Source organism: Spodoptera frugiperda, chromosome 12 (genome assembly GCF_023101765.2).
Source record: "Spodoptera frugiperda isolate SF20-4 chromosome 12, AGI-APGP_CSIRO_Sfru_2.0, whole genome shotgun sequence".
Lineage (NCBI taxonomy): Eukaryota > Metazoa > Arthropoda > Insecta > Lepidoptera > Noctuidae > Spodoptera > Spodoptera frugiperda.
In genome coordinates, this window is record NC_064223.1 from 12,125,416 (window position 1) to 12,152,635 (window position 27,220).

A 27,220-nucleotide genomic window follows, 5' to 3' on the forward strand; every position below is an offset into this window, starting at 1 on the left:
AGACGGCGGCACAGTGGTCACGTGCTGCCGTGCAACTTGCACAGCAAGACTCATGGGAGACACACGTCTCCCTAGGGATGTGCTGTAACAGGCGTTGCACCATGGGGCTCCGGAGCAGGTTTAATAAGAGGACTCGTTACAGGTGTTGAGGGTGGCCACCGGTGTGGTTTTAGAGAGGTAAAAATCCCACACTCGCTAGTCTTTAATCCCCGAAAAGCTAGGCGCCTTTTGAAGGTATCCCTCGTCACCAAAAAAAAAGGTAGTTCATTGTCCTTTGATTTTAGTTTGAAACTCAGATAATTAATAAACATCATTACCACCCCACAGATGGCATCAAACCAAACTAAGGACAGCAAAGAGTCACTCCTGGTTCTACTGAAGAGTGCGCCCCTCCGGCTGACGATGACTCTCATGCTGATAGTCTACATGAGCTGTTCCGTGATCTTCGACGGGCTGGTTCGAATGTCCGATGCTTTCGGACTGGACTTCTTCATCAGCTTCACCTTGACATCAGCCACGGAGATTCCTTCCGTCACTCTGTTAGCTATCGTGCTAGATAGGTGAGAACTTTATAAACTAACCGCCGTACTCAGTCATTTAATGGTTAATACTTAACCCAGTCCTTAGCAAAAGTAGCAGCAGCAAAACTAGCAAAAGTTTTCGGAACAAAATCGTTACTAAAGAACAGTTTAAGTAATCGTTAAATGTCTCTGAGTACGGCAGTAAATGGATTAGGGTTGGTTCATATTTGACGGAACATGCGTCGGTCGCGTAACGCCAGAACAGACAAATGTATAGAAAAACAATAAATTTACCGTTCACACTCAACCGATGATACGTCAGTACGACCGATGATACGCTCGACGTATTTTACGTCAAATATGAACTGACCCTTAGAATTAAAACAAAAATTAGGCTGAGTAACCAAGATCGGTAGTGTCGATATTAGTAACGCCAAAATTGTATCGTTAAGTCGTGAATTGAATAGAATTTAAGCCCTAGCCATTTTGTAATAAAGTTCAAGTTAAAATCTATAGATGAATTTCTGACATATCTGAAACTAAGGTTTATTTAAAACTATAAGCTATATTTTGTTAATTTTCAGGTGGGGCCGTAGAAATCTCACAGCCGGGCCATTGGCTATTGCAGCTATACTTATTGGCGTTGCTATGATAGTGCCAAAAGGTTTGTTTCTCACACTTTTATTTACATATTAAAATGTATAATTTTCGATTTTCAATACGATTCTTATGGGGATAAAACGCTCCAAACATGTTATCTTTTGTGAAACTGGGAGTTTAGAAATAAAGTCAAAGTCAAAGGCACTTTTGAACGTCAAAGCAAATATAATAATATTAATAACGTCTGTCTGTCGGTCAGTCCTCTAGTGAAGCTATTTGCTAATTCCAAAGTGTAGATTCCGATGGAGAAGAACGAGCAAGAAACTCCATAAAATATAATCAATATGGGATACCAAAAAAGAAGCTGTTTCGTAACCTCTGAGTTTGTTTCAGCATTTTTTCTCAGAGTAGTCGGATAGGAAAAGCCGGCCTCATCTAGCTATTTGAAATATTGACGTGTAAAAGTGTTATTTTATAACCTATTTACAGAAATAAATATCATTTATCATTTATAAGCCTTCTCTGGTGTGTGAACAGGCATTCCTCAGGCGTCGATGGCGATAATGGCGCGGTTCTTCATGAACATGTCGTACAACGCGGTGATCCAGTGGGCCACGGAGCTGCTGCCCACGGCGGTGCGCGCCTCGGGCTCCGCCACGCTGCACATGAGCGGCTACGTCATCTCTATACTCTCGCCGTACATCGTGTATTCTGTGAGTTTTACTGCTTTATCCACTTTCTTTGTATTCTAGTATTACTTCTAGAAAAAAACTAAAATCGACGATAGTCCTGCCGGGAATAGATCTAAATCTTTAATTTTGGATCTACATACATACATACGTCACGCCTTTAATCCCCGAAGGGGTAGGCAGAGGTGCACACTGCACATTATGGCACGTAATGCCAATGTACACCCACATTTCACCATTTATGTATATTGTAAATCCCATGTAACAGGTGGTGAGCCTATTGCCATATACCGGGCACATTTTCAGACTCCGTGCTACCACTGAGAAATTTTCGAAAAACCGAAAAAAGCCCAGTAATATTTCGCCCGACCCGGGAATCGAACCCGAGACCCCTTGCCCGGCAGTCGCACTTGCAACCACTCGGCCAACGAGGCAGACATTTTGGATCACTCATTCCAAAATTTGAATTATCCTTGCAAAGTAGATCACGTCTGTCCTTCACGACCCTATATGGGAAGTAATAGTAAGTTTTAACTGGTATTTAATTTACTCTTATTTTAATTTACAGGAAAGAATATGGACTCTCCTACCGCTGTTGATCCTCTGTATCATATCGGTAATAGGGTCGGGTATCAGCTTCGTACTGCCTGAGACCAAGGGCAGGCCCATGCCACAGACTATGGCGGACGGAGAGCGTCTAGTACAGGAACAGTCATTATGCGGGTAAATATTTTAATACCTACCTTATTCGTATGGATATAAGAATATTTTTAATATGTTATCGGCTTACTCACGTAACTGTTTGACTACTGAGTAGCAGCGCGACAATCGCCGCGTCGTGTGTCGCGGAATGCTGCTCATCAATATGAGCCTCTAGCATGGCTTGAAACTAGTCGAGTTCCTCGTCAAACCGTTATGTGAGTAAGCCGATAATATACTAATGAATGTAGTATATCTCACGAAAATTATAATAAAAAGATTTATAATATAGCATTGTGATATTGTATGAACCGAAATCGCTTGTTTATTTGTTGGGAAAGCTTTTGTCATTTTTTTGTACCTTTTCTTTTTTGTGTCAACTGTATTGTTCTTAGTTTCTAAGTAATGGTAAACTAGGTTGGTTTCGTAGTATCTACATATAAGGTGGTTACAGCTACAGTGGGCTGCTTTATGTAATATGCTCGACTATTCATTCATTCAACTATTGTATCAGGCCTGGGTGTGTTTGATCTCTCGTTATTCGACTCGATCTCCATTTAATTTGTCTACATGAAAGGTTGAATTGTTAAACTGGTTTAGCATTTTTGTCTATTACTATAATTAAGATGGCTGATAGGGTGATCTTCGTGCTTCTTCGTCTACGTTTCCACACTAGGGTTGGCGCTTACTTTATAGAGAACGGAGCATGAGTTTTCGGCTTTTTGGGTCTGTGTTTGTGAGTTTGTCCGTTTTGTCATTTATGTGGATTGATCTACCAACTTGCTTCCTTTTTCCATTGCTACTCTTATCTTTATTTCTTCCTCGACGTGACATTTCCTTCTATTTTTTCGTTTCTAGTTCTTTCAAGGCCTGTGGCTTTACCAAAGGCGTATTGCGTAAACTCAAGACTATTTTCCGTTCTGGTGATGTAGGTAAGAAATGAACAATGTAGCATTATTATTTATTTAGGTAAATGCAGTCTTATTTAGATGGTGATACGAGCTACTTCTGTTTAATATATTATTCTTTTCAGCCTTCATCAATGTTTTTTTGACTTGTGGACGAGCAAGGACCGTCTTTCACCAATTCAACTTATTTGAATCATTGGTTTACTATAGCTAAACAATATTTATAACGACAAAGATCGGTCAACAGAAAGTTTCATAAATAGATTGTCTACTTTGTTACAAAAATATGAGATCAAAAGTCTTTTAAAAAAAATCACGACTTAGCGACTAATTTTTGTCGTTATAAATGTCGAGACTACCAAAGTCGGTTATGTTTAAATTACAATATTAATATTAAGATTACTCTGTTTACAGAAAAGCAGTAGATGACGGCGAAGAAATGGAATGGAAGAACGAAAAACAAAAGGCTCTTATTACGTAACGTTATAACTATTAATTACGGGTATTATGGGATCTAAAGATAATAGACATTGCTCCAAGCATTCTCAAGGGTTATCTCCATGAAGCAAGTATATAGAAGAAATGCCATAATGTGATTGTGCAGTGACACAAAAAATCGGCCCTACCCAATGATATTAGTAAAAATGTGTAGATAGGTTGTAAGCGCTCAGAAAGTGACACATTGAAATGTGGACAATTGGCAACGTTTTTGTAGTATGGGACCGCTAGATGGAAAATAGGGGCGTGGTTTATAAAGTCCAGCGCTCCCCGTAAAGTGTCACGCATTATGTTAAAGGGAAATCCAGTTATGACATCTCCTCTTTGTATTTGCTTCGTGGTAATCCCACTGATGTACTTAAAGGTGCTTTCTTTTAGAATAAGTAGTTAGTTAAACCTTTAATTAATGGTAGGTAGACGATTTTCAGAATATTTTTGTAATTTTGAAAATCGTATCGAGATTTTGTGATTAGTTTGCCTTGGACTGAAGTGGTGACAGAAGAATGTAGATAGGTATAGACAACTATACATCAAGATGTGAAATGAATGAACCAATATAAGCTGACCTCGGAGCTGCGGACTACCTAGCGGGTTTACCGGGGCTCCGGCTCTAAAAGCAGGAGTAGGAACGGGGTGGTTTTTAGGTACATAAAACATTGTATTTGTGGTGTATTTGTGTACATAAAACATTATTTAACCCCTCGTATGCCGTATATAAGACAATAGAAAACACATTGTGTCTCGTGTGGATCCACATTCCAAACATACGAAGGGTTAAAGTGATACGAAAGTGAAATATAGGAGTTTATGGACAAATATCTACATCGAATATGGACAGGTTATTACAATTTGAAACGTAAATTAAACGTTATAAGGTTTAAAGTACTTTGATACACTATTGCCTCCGTTCTATGACACTAATAAATCTATAACACATATCGATAAATAAATTACATTTCTGACTTCAAAATAAATATTTGTTTAATAATAATTGCATGTGAATATGTACCTACATTGTACGAGCATTAGATGAAGTAGATAGATATCCATATAAAAATATTTAAATACAGTCGACTCTTCGTTAATTCGTGGTGCAAGTTAAGTGTATCACATCTATTAATATTAACTAAAACAAAGGTTGTCTTATACAGTGCAATTAGATATCGCTTTAATATTATTATATAAGAGTGCCTGATTGTTCCAACATGTGCCTATTTCTGTGTTCGTGTTAATTTTATGACTTCATTAGTGTTTTGCTCGCAAAATAAGTATTCTGTAATAATAAATAATTCAATAAGTAAGGAAAGTAGTAATTTTTATTTAAACTTATATTTATTTGGTGAATTTTAATTGGAAAAACTTTTCAAAATGAGCTTCCAAATATCTTTTTTATTTTGGCCCATAGGCGAATATTTTTATTTCCTATATTTATTTTTTATGTATGTTTCGATCAAATGTTTAGTTTTACTGCTTAACATTCTTTATTTGATTTGTATTATATTCCAAGCATTGAACAAGCTTCGATAATAATTAACTTTTAAATAGAAATTAAGGTTTGTAGCTCAACAGAGTAGGAATATAGAATAAACAGTTACCAACTGTGATACTTTAGATATCAATTAAAATAAAGTTTATGAATAAAACATATTATCTGAAGATAATTTGAAAATCGAATGAGATATTTATTTTTCGTCTAGATTTAAAAATGTTAAAACATAAAGTCTTGTTTATGGTAAACATGGCTTCCTTCAATTACAGATTAAAAATTTGTATTATCATAAGTGTAATTCAATAAGATAGTAAGTTATAATTATTAGAATAAGTCTGAATAATTGTATAAATAAATATAATAAGATGAACAAAGTTGTACAATACTTTTATTAAAAGTATACATTATCATTTTATTATTTTGTATTCATTCATTCAACCCTGTTTTCAATATTTTCTATAATTCAAACGACCATAATTTGATGACAAACTGGCGAGATCCACTCTTTGGTCTTTTGATTTTCATTATCGTCGTCAGGTCATCATATTTAACATTTTAATTTTATCTTAGCATTTATTTTTGTATTAGCGGGCAAACGTGCAGACGTGTCACGTGAGCGTGGTAAGCGATCAGGGCCGTCTATTTTATTGGTGATATTGTTAATTTTGCGACATGTCGTTCTACGTGGAGGACTAAGGGGGAGGCCTTTGTTCAGCAGTGGACGTCTCTCGGCTAATGATGATGATGATTGTTAATTTCATAACCATTCACAGCTAAAGCCCAAACATGAATTCCCCACAATAAAACGCCAAGAATTATAGGTAAACAAAATACAATATATTTGCTAAATCAGGTGCTCTTTATACTAAGGTACATTTTCCCGTTAATGTTCTGTTTGACGGGGTTGATTCGCTTCAGGATCTGCGTCATGGTCTCCACGAGGCGATCACTGCTTACCCCCGTGCGCTTAGATTTGAACTTGGTCAAGAGTTCGGTTGTCGTCATCGGTTTGCGGGCGAGGTAGCGACGTACTGCTTCTTCAGTAACACCGCATTCACTGCAAAGTACCATGAAATTATGTAACTGCATACATCCCTATCTTAGATTACTTGACAGCGCAGCAACTTTGTAAGCTCTTTCATTATAAGTGGGAAGTTTACCAGTTTCAAGTTTAGAATGTTGCACATACGGCTAGACGTTTAGAAAAATCAGAGCGGGTGAATGAATAAGCGAATTGTATAGTTTTGGTACACTAATGACCTAAATTAATAATCTTTATAGCAATAATCTGCTTGGTTAGACGTCTAATTTTTGACAGTCATAATGGCATTGTTCTTTAATAGTCTAATCTGTTTACGACTGATTGTATGGCAAATTGGACCTAAAGTATGTTAGAATAAAGTTACTTTACCTGTAGGAGGCGTCGAGTTTGGGTCGCTTGGCGGGCGGCATGTTGGTGTTGGCGGCGTTGGCGGCGGCCACGGCGGCCTGCGCCGCCGTCGGCGTCGGCGTGCCCGACCGGGACGTGTTGGCGCTGCCCGCCGCTGGACCAGGGGGGATATCAATGTTTATTTATTTACTTAATAAGGGTCTCCAACAAGGAATACACATTGAGAACACGAATAACAATACAACAATATTAAAACTATGTGCTTCATCAATTATAGGAGGCCACATCATGCAGAATTACTTCATGCAGAAGATAATAATTACCGTTAAACAGGGTGAATAGAATTCAAAACGTGAATAGGTATATACAGAAAAGGGGTGAATAGAAGTAGAACACCCACATTTATTCACCCCTCTTCTGTATCTATTCACCCCATTTCACCGTATGTAATTATGCGTCACATATACTGATGTTTTGAATTGAGAACCTACTCCTTTGTTATGTTTAAAAGGTGTGTAAATAAAAGCTGTTGCGTTAAACGACAATTGATATTCCGTCAAGTCAAGGACACATTTTAATATCAAACTATTTTAACCTAAAAAATTAATAAAAGTTTTCGTGTAATATAAAGGAGATGGCTAAATGACTGACCCAGGCATAATAACAAGAATACGAATTTCACGCTAACACGTATCATTTAAATATTCACTTATGAATTATTTTGTGTTTAACTAATTCTTATAACTTGGTGAACAAAAATTAACAAAAAATAAGTTTCATAATTGATTTTTTTCTGTTGTGGTTTGACATGACAACACGGAAGTAGGTACTGCAAGCTATTATTAGGACATTAGTTTCCCCGAAAATCAAATCGAAATAATTAAACGAACATCAATTTTTAATAACGGTAATATAATGACTTTTTTCTGAAACCAAATAATTGTAAATGTTTTGATCGACACAAAATATATATTTTGTATAAGATTGCACAATCTTACTATAATTATATTTTGTGTCTGTCCTTGGTTACTTTGTGTTCATTATCTAGTATAAGCAGAATTGTTTACCTATCTACCTCATATATAAATAACTTTCGGCTCAGGTACATCAAAACGCCTTGGTAAAAGTTCACAGCAATGTTATAGTTTGAAGTTTTTGTAACGTTGTTTGACGTAGGAACGCTACTTTATTTTCAGGATTGCGCAGATATGCCAAGTTTCTGGACCTTCTTAATTACAAAATATCAATTTTTAATTATGGGGCTTTATTTATTGCTAGGTACCATATTTATACAATATTTATTTGTACGGGTTACGACATCCATACTTTGGTTTAGCCATGTCCTTTATAATAAATTCAAAAATAAATTGAATAAAATTGTCTGAAGTTTAATAAACTCAAATACAAATCCAATAAATCCATTTATCCACTAATCATGTGAATTACAACCTTACACCGTTACAGAATAAGACACAATGTCGCATACATACCGGATGTACTGGCGGTGGGTCCACTCTTGTCATTGCTCTTGGATTTCTTGGGTTTCTTCACTGCAGGAGTAGTTTCAGGGTCCGTGTCGGAGTCGGAACTCAACTCACTGCTTGAGTCTGTAAGATAATACAAGTAAGTAAACTAAAAGGAAAACTGGGAATGAAAAGCAATCACGAATTTGGTAGTAAACTTATACAAGAGTGAATAAAGTATAATTAAAACTCAAGGGTAACAAACGTTTTTTATGGGATAAGTCAGCAAATAATCAAAAAGGGGCCTTAGTACGAGTTTTCTTTACTTTACAGAGCGCGTTCGGCGCTCTGATTGGCCGGCTCCAATGGACCAACCAAAACGCGTTCCGATTGTTTTTTGTTTTAGTTGTTTTTAGTTTTACTTTTATGTTATTTTTTTTTATGTTATTTTTATTCTTTTTTCTTATCTTCTCATATTGTGTAGTACTTTTCTTTTTTTTTCTGTGTTTTTTTTTAGATAAGAATAATCTGTGAATATTTTTATTACTTTTATATTTGTTTTAATTTTCGCTTTGTTTTTTTTGGTGCATCGTGCCCGGTGCAAAATAAAAAAAAATTTTCTTTCTTTCTTTTCTTTCGATTGCTTGGTTCATTCGCGCGTTTCAATTTTATTAAACGTAAATCAAACTTGTACGATCACCTGTACCCTTAGTACAAGTTTTACGTTTAACAAAATCGAAACGAGAACACGTTCGATGCTCTGATTGGTTGGTTCATTCGCGCCGGCTAATCAGAGCGCCGAACGCACTCTCGTTTCATTTTCGTTTAACGTAAAGCAAACTTGTACTGAACGCCCATAGACACCCCAGTCCACCCGTGAGACCGTAATATTCTCGCGTGAGGTTCTCTCACATTATCCTCTATTTCTTTGTCTGAACTTTAAAAGAGATTATGACCTCTGAGTTTGTTTCGGCATTTCTTCTCAGAGTAGTCGAATAGGAAATGCCGGCCTCATCTAGCTATTTGAAAAATTTACGTGTAAAAGTGTTATTTTATAACCTACTTATAGAAATAAATTTCATTTCATCATCATTTCATTTCATTACGGTCGAGCCGGCCATTCGTACTATCACACGCCACGCGAAGCTGTACTGCAACTGCATCAAAATACCTTTCTTGGCATCATCAGGTTTGTTCTTCTTCTTCTTGGTGAGTTTGCTGGCTCGCTCCTCTCCCTCCTTAGTGGGCTCGTCCTCTTGTTCCTCTTCCTGCTCCTTGTTCTCTTGTTCTTCCTCCGAATCCTCATCGGAAGCCAGGAGTTTTCTAAAAGTTTTGTGATAATTGTTAGAAAAACACACAGTATTTTTTATTAATGGGACAAGCCCGCCACAACCTCCCATACCGCTGCAACTCCTGTAAGCCAGGATCTACAGTAGATACAAACATGAAAACACCGGAACACTGAAGTCCGGCGCGTCCCAGGGAAATGAATGACTGTCTTGGATCCCGCAACGAAACAAAACACACGGTGATTATCTAAATAGTGAGATACTGTTAGCAGTATCTCACTATTTAGATAATTACCGTGTGTGTGTACCGTGTGTGAACTGTTAACTGTTCGACGAGGTAACTCGACTAGTTTCAACCCACTCCCAGGACTCATAGTCATGAGTAACCAACTGACTGACCGCGGCTCGTCTAATAGTTACGTAAGTAAATAAACCTTCAGTCTGTACACCGTCACGCCTTTTATCCCCCAAGGGGTAGGCAGAGGTGCATATTACGGCATTTCTTTTCTTCTTGTCTGTGCACCTTTTTATTTTAATGGTTTAGAACATTATTATTACATCTACTATACTAATATTATAAAGCTGAAGAGTTTGTTTGATTGTTTGTTTGTTTGTTTGAACGCGCTAATCTCGGGAACTACTGGTCCGAATTGAATAATTCTTTTTGTGTTGAATAGTGCATTTATCGAGGAAGGCTATAGGCTATAAAACATCACGCTATGACCAATAGGAGCCGAGCAGAGCGGGTGAAACCGCGCGGAAGTAGCTAGTATTTCATAAAAGAAAATACATTACCTGAGCGCGTCTTCTTCTGCCACACCTTTCAGTTCTTTGTTGGCTTTGGTCTCGTGATCAGATTCACTGCGAAATTAAATCACAATATAAAGATATTTAGCTTATAAACACATTATTTCACTAAAGTCAAAGCATTTATTTCAATTAATCCTAAATTAGGCACTTTTGAAACGGTAAATTGAATTGTCCGTCAGTCTGTCCGTCAGTGAAGCTAGGACCTCGTTCTAAAGTGCTGCTTCGAATGGAGAAGAACGGGCAAGAAACTCCATCGTTACTCTTTTTTATAAAATGATTTCTACAATATCTCTGGTACATTATTACTAAGCTATTTGCGTACTTTATTTTAAGTAATAAAAGAAAATACGTGTTGCGTACCTCTCAGAGGAGTCTGATATGTAGTCCCTCTCTCGTCCCTCCTCGTCTCCGTCATCACTCTCCTCGAAAGCCTCGTCCTCAACTTTCTTCTTCTTCTTATTTGCAGCCGCTGGACCGAGTATTGCAATATTATTATCATATACATAGAATTCATTTTACAACAACACAACAATAATATTTATCATATTTTCTACTACTGAGAACTCCAGACTCTGGTCTGGAATTGTACTCAGTGTATATCGATAGCCTCGCTTCCTATTATATTTTATTAAATAACGTTGCCCCACACTAGGATTTTCTCCTGTGTGCGGTTACAAACATACACATTCACGTACACATGACCCGAAACAACAATTTGTGGATCACACAAAGAGTTGCTCTGTGCAAGAATCAAATCCGCAACACGTTGTGCGGCAGCCGGTTGCCCAATTACCACACTAACCATGCAATCATATTTAATGGAACTTATAATACTTCGGGAGACAAAAGAGAATAATTTTATTTAAGTTCCAGTACGCCAAACTCGACACCAGCGCCTCTAACGGCCAACATTATCAACAGTACTAGCAGACAAGGCTCGGAACCGGTTTAAAAAATACCGGTTAATACCGGTTTATTACGGTTTTCCTCCGAACTTTTCTTAAGAACGTGAACATTAAAGGACTTTATTTTAACCTAAATTAACCGGTTTATTCGACCAGGGGCATGTCGGTACACGCGTTGAAATATTATTATTGAATATAATCAGAACAGCGCGCGGCGTTTCTTTGATGTGCGTCCGTATTAACCGGTTTTTATTGATCTAAACCGTTTAATCCGAAAAAACCTTTATGAAAATACTGTTCCAAAAACCGGTTTAAAAAAACCGGTTTAAAAAAACCAGTTTCGCGAACGAAACCCAATGTAAAGGTTTTGCGTACGAGTACATAATAGCGGTTTGAAAATTTAACCGGTATCCGAGCCTTGGTAGCAGATTCTCTACCTTTCTTTTTCTTCTTCTTGTTATTGGACCCGGTGTCGCTGTCATTGTCTTTATCCTTCTCATTCTCAGAATTAGACGAATCGTCGTCGGAATCTATCCACTCGTCCATCTCCGATAGTTTGAGATCTGTAATCAAAATTTATTTATTTATTTAAACTTATTGCACAATAATGTTACCAAGGCGGACATAATATCACAGGCATTCTTTCTTGTCTACATTTAAGTGATGTGGGGAAAATACGGTAGGTCAGGGATGGCGAACCAATGGCACAATATTTTGGGCACGTCGCCGATCACGAAATTAATTATGGACTAAGAAAAAACGCGTTAAATAATTACATTAATTTAAATTACGCGTATAATAAAAACATTGCAAAATGTACTTATTGTTATTATTTTCCAAATAATCAGAAAGTTAAAATAATTTGATGGCACGTCTATGACTTCATTAAACATTCTTTAGAAATAATGGCACGTTCATGCATAAAGGTTCGCCATCCTTGCGGTAGGTGCAAATTAGTCCGACATAAAAATTTAGAAATTGGAGATAGACAACTAATGATGGGTGACTCCGATATCTAAATGACAATTAAAATCCAGTACTTAGAGGTAGCCTCACCTTTCTTAGCCTTAGAGCCTTTGAGCTTCTTCTCGTCAGGGTCGTCGGCGTCATCCGCGGCGTCATCACCGCGCATGCGTTTACGGAACATCAACGAGAAGTAGTTGAGCACTTTATTGCGTCTGAAATTAATTATTATGTTTTAACGAACATTTAAGAAGAATTTCCACAAGAGGACACGAATAAGCTAGCTCGACCGGAGTTATAGCACGGCCTCACAGAGAACAGGTGTGACACGGAGGCAGAGGCCCAATCCTCCTCGCATCCCAAATCTCCAAATCCTGCTCAGAGAAATTGATCTCTTGTATTGAGGGTGTCCATTGATTTGCCTGCCCTATGTCGTAAAAACTTATCGCCAGCTAATGTTATGACTCTCCCCTAGGTAATTTTTTATTGACTAATGTTGTGATGTTTACTTTGACCAAAGATGCAAACAATTACAATATTAATTTACCTTCCAAACTCTTCATCAGCTTCCTCGGCTGACAGAGCTTTGTACCTCTGGATGGGTTGGAAATTATACCTGAAACCAACCAAAACAATAGTAAATACTAATGTTTTCTACTACTCTTTCACGCAACGCAACGTCACGCCTTTTTTCCCCGAAGGGGTAGGCAAAGGTTTTCATTACAATGTACACCCACTTTTCACCATTTGTGTTATAAGTCCTATGTAATAGGGGGTGAGCCTATTGCCATATACTGGACACAATTCGTGCTACCACTGAGGAATGTTCCGAAAACCGAAAAAGGCCTCACTAATTTAGTATCATTCGTTCATGTCATTACCCCGTCACTATGGTCTGAGGTCAACGACCACTGTCGTTCTAGTGTGTGTCGAGTGCAGTCGCACCTATTAATATAGTAAATAATTAACATTGTAAAATAATGTAAAATATAAGTCATCTCACATCAAGTCGTTTAATTTAACAAACATAAAAACAATACATGGTGTCAGAAGTGAAAGTAACAACGAAATAAAGAAGATTCGTTTGTTAACGAAAAATTAAAAAAAAAAAACAAAATGTCTACCGAAGACGTCGGCGACACGAGGTGCCGTGTGGCCGGTCTGGAGTGTCTTAAGTTGTCGTCGGAGGCAACCGCGAACAACGCGGAGGCGTGGAGGAAATGGTGGCAGCGACTGGAGCTGTATCTGCTGGCATCAGGTTTAGACAGGTCGGAGGAGAAGCGGAAGGTGGCCATTCTGCTTCACAGTATTGGCCCTAAAGGTCTCGAAATCTTCAATACCTTTAACATCAGCCTGGATGAAGCCAAAATAGAAGACGTCAAGGTCAAATTCGACCTGTACTTTGAGCCACGCAAGAATCTTACCATGTGCAGGTACATGTTTTTTACAAGGAGGCAAGCTCAATCCGAGAGCATCGACGATTTCATAACCGATCTGGAGCTAAAGAGCCAGGATTGCGAGTTCGGAACCCTGCGCGAGTCCATGATCCGGGATATTTTCATCGCCAACATGCACATGGATTTGTCACACATCCGGCAAAGGCTGTTGCAAGAGCCCAACCTCACCTATGAGAGGATGCGAGAGTTGGCGAAAACCCTAATTGTCGCACAGCAGGATGCAGACAAGATGATTAACAAGTCCATCGTCGAAGACGGCGAGAAGGTGATGCAACTGCGTCAAAGGAGCGGCGGTCGACGAGTCTGTCGACAGCGTGCTTCAAGTCAAACGCCACATCGGGCCACGTGGAAGTCTCCCAGTCCGATGAGGCAGTCAGCATCAACATGTGGTCGCTGTGGGCAGTCTCATCGAACGAAGTGCCCAGCGATCGGAGTACAATGCAGGTCATGTAACTCATTTGGTCATTATGCTAAGTTTTGCTATAAGAATAAACAAGTCAGACAGTTGTATTCGTTTACTTCCAAGTCAATACAAAATGATAATTATTTTGTAGGAATTTTAAACAGTCAGTCGAGTCATAATCATCTTAGTCATTTACATAAACAGTCACACAGTCAGCCACAAAAACAGTCAAAAAGTCGATCATACAGTCAAAAACCCGTCAATACGCACACACACACACAAGAACACAGTCCAGGTAATCTCCATGATGACAATGCTTATTGCACTGAGAGATTACACTGTCAAAACAAAAATAGTCCAAGTCTAGGTAATCTCCATGATGACAATGCTTATTGCACTGAGAGATTACACCGTCATAATAAAAACAGTCTTACAAGTCAAAGTCTTAATAAAAATAGTCCTATAAGTCAAATAAGTCAAAATAAAAATAGTCAAAGTGAGCAATATTCATGCTACACTAATAAAAGTCCAAAGTCCGTCAGTCGTAAGACAATAAATAACAATAAAAACAGTCATAGTCTAGGTCAAGGACATGTTAATTATAATAAATCCAATAAGAACAGTCAGTCCGTCAATAAGTCACATAATACACACTTCCAAAACATTAATCACCACAAGTACACTAAGAAGTCACATCATTGTCAGTCAAATGTAAGTAATTCAGCATCAGAAACAAATAGTCACAACATGCATTCAAATATACCAAACGTAGCATCTCATCTAAATAATTTAAATCAACAAATTAGTCATGTCAAGGGTAATTCAGTTTCAGAAAATCATTATTCAGGTAGTTCATGGAAAATAAACTTACATGTGGGTAACCGAAAAATAAATTGTGTCATAGACTCAGGCGCAGATGTAAATGTCATATCTGTCAAAAACTTGAATCTGTCAAAGTCACAAATTGATAAATGTCATGTAAATGTCACAGGATTTGGTGGCAATAACATTCCAATTCTAGGCAAAGTAAATTTAAAATGTAATTTAAACATAGAAAATAGAAATATTTGTGAAAATATAGTGTTCATTGTAGCAAATATACTCTGTCCAACTGTCTTAGGTCTTCCCACTTGTGAAAAATTAGGTATAATAAAACGTGTATTTTCCGTCACAAAACAAGATTTTTGTAAACAAATTCTTACACAATATGATGATTTGTTTAAGGGTCTTGGATGTCTACCCCCAGTCTGTCATCTGAAACTCAAGCCTGGTGCAGTTCCGTGTATTGATCCGCCAAGGAAAGTTCCGTTTGCATTGCAAGGAAAGCTGCGCGAGGAATTGGATCGCATGGAGCAAATGCAAGTCATACAAAAAGTCACAAAACCAACTGAATGGGTAAATTCTGTGGTAGTCACTGTCAAAAGTTCAGGTCAATTAAGAATATGCTTAGATCCTAGAAACTTAAATAATTGTATAATGAGAGAACATTATCCGTTAAAGTCTATTGATGAGATAAGGTCACAGTTAAAAGGTGCTGCATGTTTTACGCATCTAGACGCTTTCTCAGGTTTCTGGATGATAAAGTTAGATGAATATAGTTCAGATCTGTGTACTTTCCAAACACCATTTGGTAGATACAGGTACTTAAGATTGCCTTATGGCATAAGTGCTTCGTCTGAAATATTTCAAAGAATTATGATGAATTTGTTCGGTGATTTGGAAGGAGTTTTAATTTTCATTGATGATATTTTAGTACATGGTCCTAATGAGTCGGTTCATAATGAACGACTACATAAAGTTATGCAAAGAGCACGTCAAGTTAATTTAAAATTTAACAAGTCGAAATGTAAATTTCTAGTGTCAGAGGTATGTTTTCTTGGTTATGTATTTAATAAAGATGGTGCTAGGGTTGATCAAGAGAAAGTCAAAGCAATACTCGAGATGCCCACACCAACCAATGTCAAAGAGTTGCAAAGAATATTAGGTATGATTAATTACCTAGGTCCATTCATTAAGAATTTGTCAGAAAAAACTCAAATATTAAGAAATCTTTTGAAAAAAGATTCAGTCTGGATTTGGGATGAGAATCATGAGAAATGTCTTAAAATTTTGAAAGAGGAGATCACAAGATCACCAGTCTTAGCTCATTACAATCCACAAATTCCATTAGTCTTGTCAGTCGATTCGTCAAAGTCAGCATTAGGTGCAGTAATTTTGCAAAATAATAAACCTATTGCATATAGTTCTAAAACTCTCACCATAACCCAGGAAAGATATGCTCAAATTGAGAAAGAATTGTTAGCAATACAATTTGGTTGTGAAAAGTTTCACCAATATGTCTACGGTCATAGAGTAACAGTACATACTGATCATAAACCATTAGTCTATTTATTTAAAAAACCACTTCATGATGTACCTGCAAGATTACAACGTATGATGTTAACCTTGCAAAAATATGATTTAGAAGTCATACATGTACCTGGTAAAGAAATGTATATATCAGATACTTTGTCAAGAGCAGCTATTCAGGAAAATTATGTACCTGAAAATGAGTCTGAAATGTCATGTCATGTAAATTTAATGTATTCAAACCTTGCAATTAGTAAAGAATATAGCACAAAATTAAGTCAGGAAACTAAGAAAGATGAAAGTTTGCAATTGTTAAAGAAATATTATTATGAAGGATGGCCTAAAAATAAAAACAATGTAAGTCCATTATTAAAACCATATTGGAATATTCAAGCTGAAATTCATGTAATTAAAGATTTAATATTTAAAGGTTCAAAATTAATTGTTCCTAAGTCAATGTATAAAGAAATGTTAGATAAAATACATAAAGGTCACCAAGGTATAAATAAATGTTTGAAATTAGCTAGAGAATCTTTGTATTGGCCAAATATGTCTACAGATATAAAAAACATAGTAGAACAATGTTTAATATGTGCTAAATTCAAACCATGTAACCAAAAGGAACCACTACAAAATTTTGAAATTTGTAAGTATCCATGGCAACAAGTCGGTATAGATTTACAATTCACAAACGATACTTTCCTCAGTGAAGTAGCAACGCTCTTAAGGCATTTCTCACTGCGTAACATCTGGCAAGCCTTTCAATTCATAAACGATACTTACGACCCTTGTCTAAGCCAACCCGTAGCGTTGAATAGAGCTCTGTGATTGGTTCTCGTATGTTGCGTATTTCACGTCGCTGCTTGACGTTCATATCAGTTGTCATACAACAACGTCAAAACATAAACAGTTACAGAACAATTTTGAGTTGTCATACAACAACGTCAAAATATAAATAGTTACCGGTAACCAAGAACAATTTTGAGTTGTCATACAACAACGTCAAAATATAAATAACTGGTAACCAAGAACAATTTTGAGTTGTCATGTCAAAACATAAACAGTTACCGGTATCCAAGAACAATTTTGTTAATATTTGTGTTGGTTTTATATTCACAAATATGGAACAATAACAAAATCGGGATCCCTAAACACAACTGTCTGTCTGTCCGAAAAATACTTATCTTTCTCTAACAAGAAATAAACCTTGTGACATCTATTGCCATTGACAATGGCTATGCGTTGGTATAGATTTAATGTATCAAGTATTGTTTTGATTAGAATTTAACATAGTATCGTTTGTGAATACTAATTGTCACTGACTGACTACTACTCAAAATTTATAGAAATTGCTTTGTTAAACAAAGACAGTCGTTCAAGCAATGTAATCACACATTTAAAGTCAATTTTTGCACGTCATGGGATACCATTATCTTTAGTGTCTGATGGTGGTCCACAATTTCAGTCAGTAGAATTTAAAAATTTTCTAAATGAATGGGACATAGAACATGTAGTCACTAGCCCATATCATTCACAGTCAAATGGTCAAGCAGAAAGCTCAGTCAAAATTGTCAAAAATATGCTAAGAAAATGTAAGGAAAATGGGTCAGATCCATACATAGCATTATTGCATTATAGAAACACACCTAAGAATAATCTGTCGTCACCCGCTCAATTGTTAATGTCTAGAACTTTAAGAGATAACATACCAGTGTCATATAAAAGGTTAAAGCCAAAGGTTGTAAGATTTAAAGAATATGAAAAGTCTGTTGTCAAAAATAATTTAAATAAGTCAAAGTATTATAATAGGAATACTAAACCATTGTCTATGTTACAACCAAATGATCATGTATATTTTAAGAGAAATCCTAAGAGTCATTGGGAACATGCCACTGTGAAGGAAAGATGTCCAGATAATAGGTCATACATTGTAGAAGATATAAATAAAGTCAGATATAGGAGAAATAGGGTACACTTAAGGCATAAATATTGTAATGGCAGTGACAACCCTACTCCTATGAGGTCCAATTCTTCGCAGGGGAGAGATGAGGGTGACAGACAGGAGCCGGAGAATCCAAAATTCCCACAATTGTATAAAACTAAGTCAGGTCGTGTTGTGAGACCAACACAAAGGTTAATCGATGAAATAGATTAATTTTTTAATTTAAGAAGGGGGATGTTACATCACTAATTTAGTATCATTCGTTCATGTCATTACCCCGTCACTATGGTCTGAGGTCAACGACCACTGTCGTTCTAGTGTGTGTCGAGTGCAGTCGCACCTATTAATATAGTAAATAATTAACATTGTAAAATAATGTAAAATATAAGTCATCTCACATCAAGTCGTTTAATTTAACAAACATAAAAACCTTAACTTCCTAACCCCCAAAAAGCCGGCAACGCACTTGTAATGCCTCTGGTGTTTCAAGTGTCCATGGGCGGCGGCGATTGCTTACCATCAGGTGATACGTCTGTTCGTTTACGTGTGTTTCATAAAAAAAATGTACATATAAAATATAGATTACTTACTTCTTGCCAGTCTTGCCACCGACTTTGAGTATCCAGGGCTGATCTTCGGGCTTGTACTTGCGGGAGATGATACCGAACTTCTTGCGCCGCGCCTCCTCGCGCACGTCGCGCCCATATTCTGAACCAGCGCCGAATCTTATTGGGATTACAGAAACATCTTAATTGCTACGTAATGTACAGTTTCATAATACCTCAAATGATTGTTTTGCCAATCTCTGAATACTTAGATATTGTGTGATCTATAAAAAGATTTTTGTTACGCATGCTCAGTTAGTTAGTGTTTAAGTTGTTATTATAACAATGTTTTGTTTATGGAAAAGTATTTGCACAAAATTGTCAGAACGTATAAAATTACATGAGCTGCATCTGCCAACAAACTGTTTTCCAGTTTGGCAGAAGTAAAGAATTTTGTAAAACTTAATTAGTAATGTGAATAAACGCTTTTTCATTTCATTCATTCATTTTCATTTCATAAATCTATCTCTTTTAATAATAATAAATGTTTAAAGGTTATTCGCTGTATGACACTCACTGCATTGTTTGCCACACAATGCAACTTACTAATAAAAACCCCTCTGGTCACTTCAAATATGTCATTTTACCATAAGCAAGCCATAAACTATTGAGATAATAGGCATTTGAATAATATTATGAAACTGTAATTAATATAAACATTTATAGAATATTGTTTTCCTGTCTGTGTCTGATACTGTTTATAATTAGAACAAGATGTAATTAAAATGGAGTGAATAGAATTGGGTACTATCCTTGGTCAAAAATAAATTATTACAACTTTTCAATACAATAAAATATTAAAAAATAATCACAATCTTATTCATAAATTTGATGAAGTATTTAATTTTCGAATTTTCCTAGCTAAATTTCTAGAAATAAGTCTGCTATTTGACATCAAAAACTTATGACGTCATAACGCACTATTTCATACAAAGTTCATAGAAAATATTGTTTTTGACGTTTCGAAAAAAGTATTGAATTTGACTAGTAGGAAAGTAGCCTATTTGAGGGGTGAATAGATACTGAAAAGGGGTGAATAAATGTTTGGACAATATTCTAAATCTATTCACCCTATTCCTATATCTATTCACCCTGTTTTACCATATACAAACCCTAAATAACATACATAATTTTTAAACATACTATAGCTAGTATAAGTGAAAATTATATTATTATATGGTCAATTGGTCATGTAGAAAGGATGGATAAAAGCAGTTTTATGAAAGAAGTATACAGAACAGATATGAATGGGACCATCAATAGCGGGTGCTCTAGACTGGTATAAATCAACCTGATTGACAATATGTACACAAGATTAACAATACGTTAAACAAGCACCAAATTAAAAGTACCCTTAACCGATGAGCATGCATAAAAAAGACTGCAGACTGTTGATCAAGCAAAAATGGTGCATAAGAACTGTAGCTATTGGCGTACATTTGGCGGTGGCAGTTATTTATTTATTTATTTAACAATAAGCACACCAACAGCACAGTCACCCACATATTCACTTAACATAACCAACAATATAACAGCGTTTTACCTGAAATAAAACGCTTATTAAATACTTACCTTATTTGAAGCTTACTATTTGAGATAGGCCCTACCTGATTTCCGGCTACATATGTCCTTCTCCTTCACTCTTATACGTCTGTCTCGCTCGCACTATCCCCACCAGGCAGGTCCGAGCTCGGTTGGAGGGTTGAGGACGTTCTCAAATCATTGAGTCGAAAATACCAGGCAGAAATTATTTGTAAGCTTCAAATAAGGTAAGTATTTAATAAGCGTTTTATTTCAGGTAAAACGCTGTTATTAAATTCTTGACCGTTATTTGAAGCTTACTATTTGAGACGTGTTTGTTATCGCCTGGTGGTGGGGACGCCAATGTGAAATAAAAGCCATTTGAAAGATAGTGTGATATTACATAAAAATCAGCTTTAGTATGTGTAAGAAATAAATAACACTTTATATTATGGGATCATACTTTATTTTCTTTACAAACAATCACTAACAAATCTTTACTAACAACATTCCTCTGTTACAAATAATCAATCAATAATCAATGAAAATAATTGGTATTGATAATAATAATAGACTTTAATCAGCTGGATTAAACATTCTGGTAATGCTATTGCTAGCAGAGGCTGGCACTATCTCTCGTCTGTAGAAACGTGTAAAGGTATCTTTAGACTTCCAATTTCCTCTGGACAAAATCTCATCCAGAGGAAAGTTATCAGACCAATTTTTTGAGGATACAGCTGAACGTAAACTTCCCGGTGTAACAGGTATGCCAGCCTCTGTTAGCACGGTTTTAACCCATCCCGCAATCACAGTGCGAGAGGCCGCCTTTGCTTTTCCTCTGATATTGATAAATAAGTTGGGACAGTTAACTGAATCTCGTCTGTCTTTAAGGAGATCAATTAATTTTCTGACCCAAAATACTGGATCCAGATTTTTACAAGTAGTATTAGGTAGTAACCTCCAACCGGATTGCCTATGAGTGTCACTATCGGTTTTAGAGCCAAACATTGGTTTTAAAATAATGTTACTGCCGTCATCGACACAATGATCTGAGTCCACTAGCAGCAATGTCAGGTCATGAACTCGTCTGCCTGAGCACAGGAGGAGGAGTGTTGCTGTATGACGGGAAGCAGCGAAAGGGTTATTTTCATCTACAGTGTTTGAGCTTAAGAAGGAGGTCAGGGTATCTATATTCCAGACTGGAGGCTTATGGGTGACCGGTTTCTTTAAAGCTATTGACTTTAAGACGTGTTTCACCAATGTATGTGAACTAATTTGTCCAGCATCTTCGGCATTGCACAGAGTAGCTACCACTGATTTGTGAAGCAAAATAGTGTTATAAGACAACTTGTTGATAAGATATAGGTCTGCTAGATATCGAGCAACCATGGGCCCTGTAGGGTGAAAAGGGTCCAAATTATACTTTTTTGACCAAAATACCCATCGATCCCACGCGACCTTGTAGGTTTTAAGGGTCGAAGTACGCCACGAAGATCTGAGTAATCGTATTTGATCCTCATTCCAACCCGTTAGACTTTCCGCCCACCCCCACACTTCCAGACCTCGAGCGCCATCTCTTGGACCTTGGGGGGAGGCAGGCCGGTCGTGGTGTCTATTAGATACTCCTTGAGATTGATGATCGACCACGGAGATGCTACTGCTCGGGCTTTGAGATCGGCCCGCCAGAAAACTCGACTCCACCGGGGGACGATTAACAGGTACAGCCCGGTCGCCGAGTTGAGATGGGCCAGCACCTTGGGTATCATATATGGTGGTGGAAACACCCACGCAAGGTGATAGTTCCACTGCCGGGAAAAGGCATTGTGGAATATCGCTTGGGTGTCTGTCAAATCCAGCGACACGTAGTTGGCTACCACGTTGGCCCGACTGGACGCAAATAGATCTATTACCGGGGTGCCAAACTTGTGAAATATCTTCGCCGTGCAAGCAGGTAGAAGATGCCATTCTGGTACTCGTTTGTGTCTGGACAGGTGATCCGCATGTCTATTGTAAATGCCGGGTATATAATTGACTGTCAGGTTTATCTGATGAAGGACCAGTAGGCTGAACACTCTCCGCGTTACATCCATCAGAGGAGGCGATCTTGTGCCGCCTTCGTTCCGCAAGTAGGCCACAACTGTTCGATTGTCGCACTGGAACAGAACAGTGGACATGCACAGTAGAGGACCGTGGGTTTCGAACACCTTTAAGATCGCCAACATCTCTTTGATATTGCAATGTAGATGCTGCTCTTGAGCAGTCCACAAACCTGACACTGCGTAACCGTCCACCTGGGCTCCCCAGGCTAGATCGGAAGCGTCTGTGGTCACGAAATGTGTTGGTGGTGGGAGATGGATTGCAGATGCCTGGTGACAGTTGTGAAGCCACCACCGAAGCTCTTCTAGAACATCGTCTGGTAAGCGGATCGCCTTCCTGACTGGAATCTTTAGAGATGCATTTAGGAGGCTGAGCAGAGAGCGGTGATGTAGTCTGCCCTGTGGCACAGCAAAACTCGCAAAGTTTAGAAGGCCCACTAGGCTTTGTAATTCTTGCAGACAGGCCTTGCCCAAGTTCAGCATTGCAGAGACCTTGTGGATAAGATCTTTGGTCTTGTCTTGCGGAAGAGATTTTTCGTTGTCCCAGGGATTCCAGTGAATTCCCAGGTACACAAGACTCTTTTGCGGGGATACAACGGATTTCTTTAGGTTTACCTGCCACCCTAGATATTCTAGACGGTTCAGAAGTATGTGAACATGAGATTGCAGAGTGTCCTTGTCCTGGTGAGCTACCAGGAAGTCGTCTAAATATACAATTATGCGCAGATTCTGCTCTCGCAATGTCTGAGCTACCCAGTTGCTTAGGGAAGCAAACACTTTTGGTGCTGTACTGAGGCCGAAGGGTAGGCAGGTCATTTCTAAAAGTTCCCCTTGATAAATGAGGCGCAAAAATCTTCTGTGTGCCGGATATATCGGTAAATGGAAGTATGCCTGCGATAGGTCTACTTTGCAAAGCCAGTCGCCTGGCTGGAGAAAGTCTGGTACACGAAATACATTTATTAGGCTGAAGGGTTCCGTTATTACATAGTCGTTTAAAGCTCTTAAGTTGAAAATTGGGCGATCGGATCCAACGCTCTTTGGCACCAGAAACATTGTTGACAGGAAGCTCGGGGAACGCGGCACTGCTTCTAATACCCCTGATCTTTCATCTGACTGATGAGTGCAGACATCGATTTGGACTCCTTTGTGATGTAAGGTCCTTTCCTCAAATTTGGCAGCATTAGAGGTGGTTTTAGAAGAAAGGGTATGCGGTACCCTGTTATTATGCGCAACAGAAAGTTTGGAGCTCCCATTTCCTCCCATCGGTCGTAAAATAGTGCCAGTTGACCCGCCCTGAATTGTATCGAGTCAGTACTTACGGTTTTTGTTCCCAGAGTTGTAGTCAGAGGAGACTCCGGGGCGTTTACGGTTTCCTTTGCCTTGATTCTGCTGTTTGTAGTTTTGGTGGCCACCTCGTGAGCGAAAGGAACCTCTATTGTTGCTTGTAGGTGCCGTGCGACGGTCACTCTGATTATTCTGTCGCTGAGGACGATCATGATAGCAGTCCTGCGAGGACTGGCGATATTGATAATGTGGATGAGGCACAAAGGTGCAGCATCCATGGCTGGTACCCTGCGAGGGTCCATGATAAAGAGCCGACCCCTGCGGGGGGTGGCGAGCAGCTTTATTCGGTCCTGCTTGAGAAGCAGAGCCACTTGTAGGTTTGGTTAAAGGAACGAATGCCTTCTTAACTCCACCCATTTTTTCAAGGGCAGCGGTAAACGACTCATTCTCAAATAAATGGCGATCAGATGGTGGGATCTTGCGTAACGTTGCCTTTATTAAAGGATCACGGACGTGATTAGTTATTCCATCTCGGCGCATTTGTAAAATTTCAGCCCTATGTCCACAGATAAGCTGCAACAAATCTGAAGACACTTTTTGGAAATCACCATTAGAGAAAACCTCCGTAATCTTATCCTGCAAGCTATTAAAATTTAAATCCTGTTCTGCATGAGCCCAGGATAGTAGTTCTGTCAAGGTAGATGATAAGGCCTGCCTCTGTTTCAGCGCACAAAAAGTGAGAGCGGCGTAGGCTTTGTCAGCGTAGGCCAAATGGCGCAACTGATCATATGCACGAATTTCCTCGTTAGCCTCCAGGTCAACAAAACCAGGCGTATGGCAATATGATTTTTGTACTTCAGAATACCTGACCTCACTCCATTCACTTTTATTAAAATATTGTACATCCTGAAGGGCTTTCAATAAATTATCGGGTGCCTTGGGAACCGCAGGTTCTTTCAGTTTTGTTTCAATATCGAAATTGAACGGCAGTTGAACCCGAGTAGGCTCACCTGCGTACGCGTCAATACTATCATTGTATAAGATTCCGCTCACATTGTCATCAATCAACGCGTCATTGTCTACAACTGAAGCGGGCTCCGCACTACCACATGGCACTGATGATGATAAAGTAATTTGATTTCGTAACGCACTCACCTCTCGGAATAACTTTTGCATCTGCCGATTGTCTTTCCGTGATTTGCGACTGTGTTTGCCCCCCCTTCTTTTGTGGTGACGGCCACGTTTCTTCTTTCGGTCGGAGGAGCTCGCGGAATCCGTGGAATCTGACGAAGAAGGGCTGCTACTAGATGATGAACTCCTACTCACTGACTGTGTACGTTTCCGTGAATTGGACAGAACCGCTTTGGATACACGATCCTGTGCACAGTCATGTCGTGGCTCCTCAACACTTGCGTTGGCACATTCACTATTGTTATTTGATTCGTTCATCCTAAAAGTAAAACACTTTTTTTTTTTTTTATATATGTTAGGTATCTGTAAAACACAAAAGATTCACAACTAAGACACAGTATAATTATGACACTTTATACTGAGTCTAGGAGAAAGGACAATAGGTAAATGTTTCTAAAATAAAAAGGAGCAAGGAAAAATAACGCTAAAATACGTTACATACCTGCGTAATAATTTGAATTAAGTATAATATAAACGTTATATAAATTCGATTTTAAACACGAACGGTAACACCGTTAAAAAATTTTATTAACTCACGCGTAGGTGATCCTTCTTTTTACGGTGAAGACAACCGTACTCGCCGAAAAACAAGACGCCAATGATTTGAGAACGTCCTCGACCCTCCAACCGAGCTCGGACCTGCCTGGTGGGGATAGTGCGAGCGAGACAGACGTATAAGAGTGAAGGAGAAGGACATATGTAGCCGGAAATCAGGTAGGGCCTATCTCAAATAGTAAGCTTCAAATAACGGTCAAGAATTTAATAATGGCATTTCAGTAATCATATTTATGTTATATGTTTGTGTGTATGGACTAGCAGCCACTCCACTAAGATAGATTTATAATATTGTGCTTTAAAATACATATCTGTGGATACAGAGTATTGCAGAGCCTACCTTTCAGCATCATTCATAGTTACCAGCACTTCTGTAAAGCTTGGTATTACCATTTTCATTGCAAATCTACCAACAACCCCCAACATTCCCAGACCCTAAATTTAACCTCATTTCTTCTACCTTTTTTATACTAAGCTATCTTTTTTTGTTTCTTCTTCTAACAACTTACTTTGGCATATCCTCGTCAAGTCCCTTAAACTCCTTGATGTTATTCTCACGTTCCATTTTCACGTGCGTCCATTTTGCGAAATCCACGTTCAAGGTGGCATTGAATCTCATTACATGGTATTTTTTCTTCACATTCTTCGGCACACGGATCTTAAACTCTTGGACGGACGCAGCAGCAGATGACTGCTGGAAGGAATTCTGAAACAAGGATTTGTAACATAACAATGACGAAGATCACCTGGGTTTACAGTTATGAGCAGCTGTTTACGAAAATTTGCATAGAACGTCTAATTGTTTCTAATTTTAGATCAAACAATGACAGAAAGATTAACACGTCCAAGTAACGAATATAAGCCCTATTTCTAAATACGTAGAGATTGTAAACAGATGCACAATTACGTACCGATGGTCCAGGCGACGTCATTTTGTTTTGCCAACTAATTTTCACTTTACCAGAAATTAGAAATAAATAAAGTATTGTTGTTCTTATTTATTACAGTTACACATTATTTGTGCTTATAAATAAATTACTTATATTTATTTTATTTGGTGCTCAAGTATATATGGCACCATAAAAATGCTGTTCTTTCTTGAGTTTTTTGATTTTGACTGACTGACAGCAGTGTCAACCTATCAAATCAAGCAACTAATGACAGTGACGGTTTCCACGTGACATGTAAAACGTTTTGTACTTTTGTTACATCGTCTTGATCTATTTATTTAATTTGTAACGTATATGAGTCTACTATACTTAGTAATAATACCTACTCTTTGCTAATTATTATCATAACGATTATAACAATATTTAATAACTTCTTAAAATCTTTGAGTTACTTTAATTCCCCTAAATAAAGAACTAAACGTACAGTGACATTTCTGACTCGTTCAGAAAACATATTTCATTGGTGTCATCAAAAAATATTAATTTAATACTTAATATCCTGCCTTTACATCCTACGTTTTTAAAAACACAGAGAAATTTATTTTTATACATAATAATAAATATTAAGCTAAATCACCTTTATGTTTTTATTTTGTTATAATGTGCATGAAGAAATCATGGTTTTCGGACGCAGCAAATTATA

At 37.8% G+C, this 27,220-nt stretch overlaps 3 protein-coding genes across 8 annotated transcripts in view; 2 read left to right on the forward strand and 1 right to left on the reverse strand.

Moving 5' to 3' along the window:
* LOC118262624 (carcinine transporter-like) overlaps positions 1-27,220 on the forward strand; it is a 284,870-nt gene that overhangs the window by 41,577 nt on the left and 216,073 nt on the right. For 2 of the 6 annotated variants that reach the window (XR_007705812.1, XR_007705811.1), the window contains exons 8-13: positions 328-560; positions 1,106-1,185; positions 1,659-1,834; positions 2,379-2,533; positions 3,368-3,441; positions 3,832-4,559. Coding sequence is in view for 4 of the 6 variants with exons in the window: in XM_050697693.1 (XP_050553650.1) it covers positions 328-560; positions 1,106-1,185; positions 1,659-1,834; positions 2,379-2,533; positions 3,368-3,441; positions 3,832-3,842 (729 nt within the window). In the remaining 2 variants the exon portion in view is untranslated. Of the gene's footprint in view, positions 1-327; positions 561-1,105; positions 1,186-1,658; positions 1,835-2,378; positions 2,534-3,367; positions 3,442-3,831; positions 5,820-27,220 lie in introns of those variants that run through there. The other 4 variants (XM_050697693.1, XM_050697692.1, XM_035574143.2 and 1 more) reach the window with 2 other exon arrangements.
* On the reverse strand, positions 6,220-26,778 carry LOC118262625 (general transcription factor IIF subunit 1). Its single transcript, XM_050697361.1, has 13 exons — positions 26,539-26,778; positions 26,137-26,333; positions 18,966-19,100; positions 13,349-13,520; positions 12,772-12,878; positions 12,318-12,439; positions 11,699-11,824; positions 10,717-10,825; positions 10,342-10,407; positions 9,429-9,580; positions 8,285-8,401; positions 6,816-6,948; positions 6,220-6,461 (listed from the first exon to the last, which is right to left on the reverse strand). The coding sequence occupies exons 1-13, from the start codon at positions 26,557-26,559 to the stop codon at positions 6,254-6,256; spliced, it is 1,665 nt and encodes a 554-aa protein (XP_050553318.1). The 5' UTR covers positions 26,560-26,778; the 3' UTR covers positions 6,220-6,253.
* Positions 13,078-15,488, forward strand: LOC126910618 (asparagine-rich protein-like). The gene is made up of 2 exons (XM_050697691.1): positions 13,078-15,228; positions 15,309-15,488. The coding sequence occupies exons 1-2, from the start codon at positions 13,341-13,343 to the stop codon at positions 15,371-15,373; spliced, it is 1,953 nt and encodes a 650-aa protein (XP_050553648.1). The 5' UTR covers positions 13,078-13,340; the 3' UTR covers positions 15,374-15,488.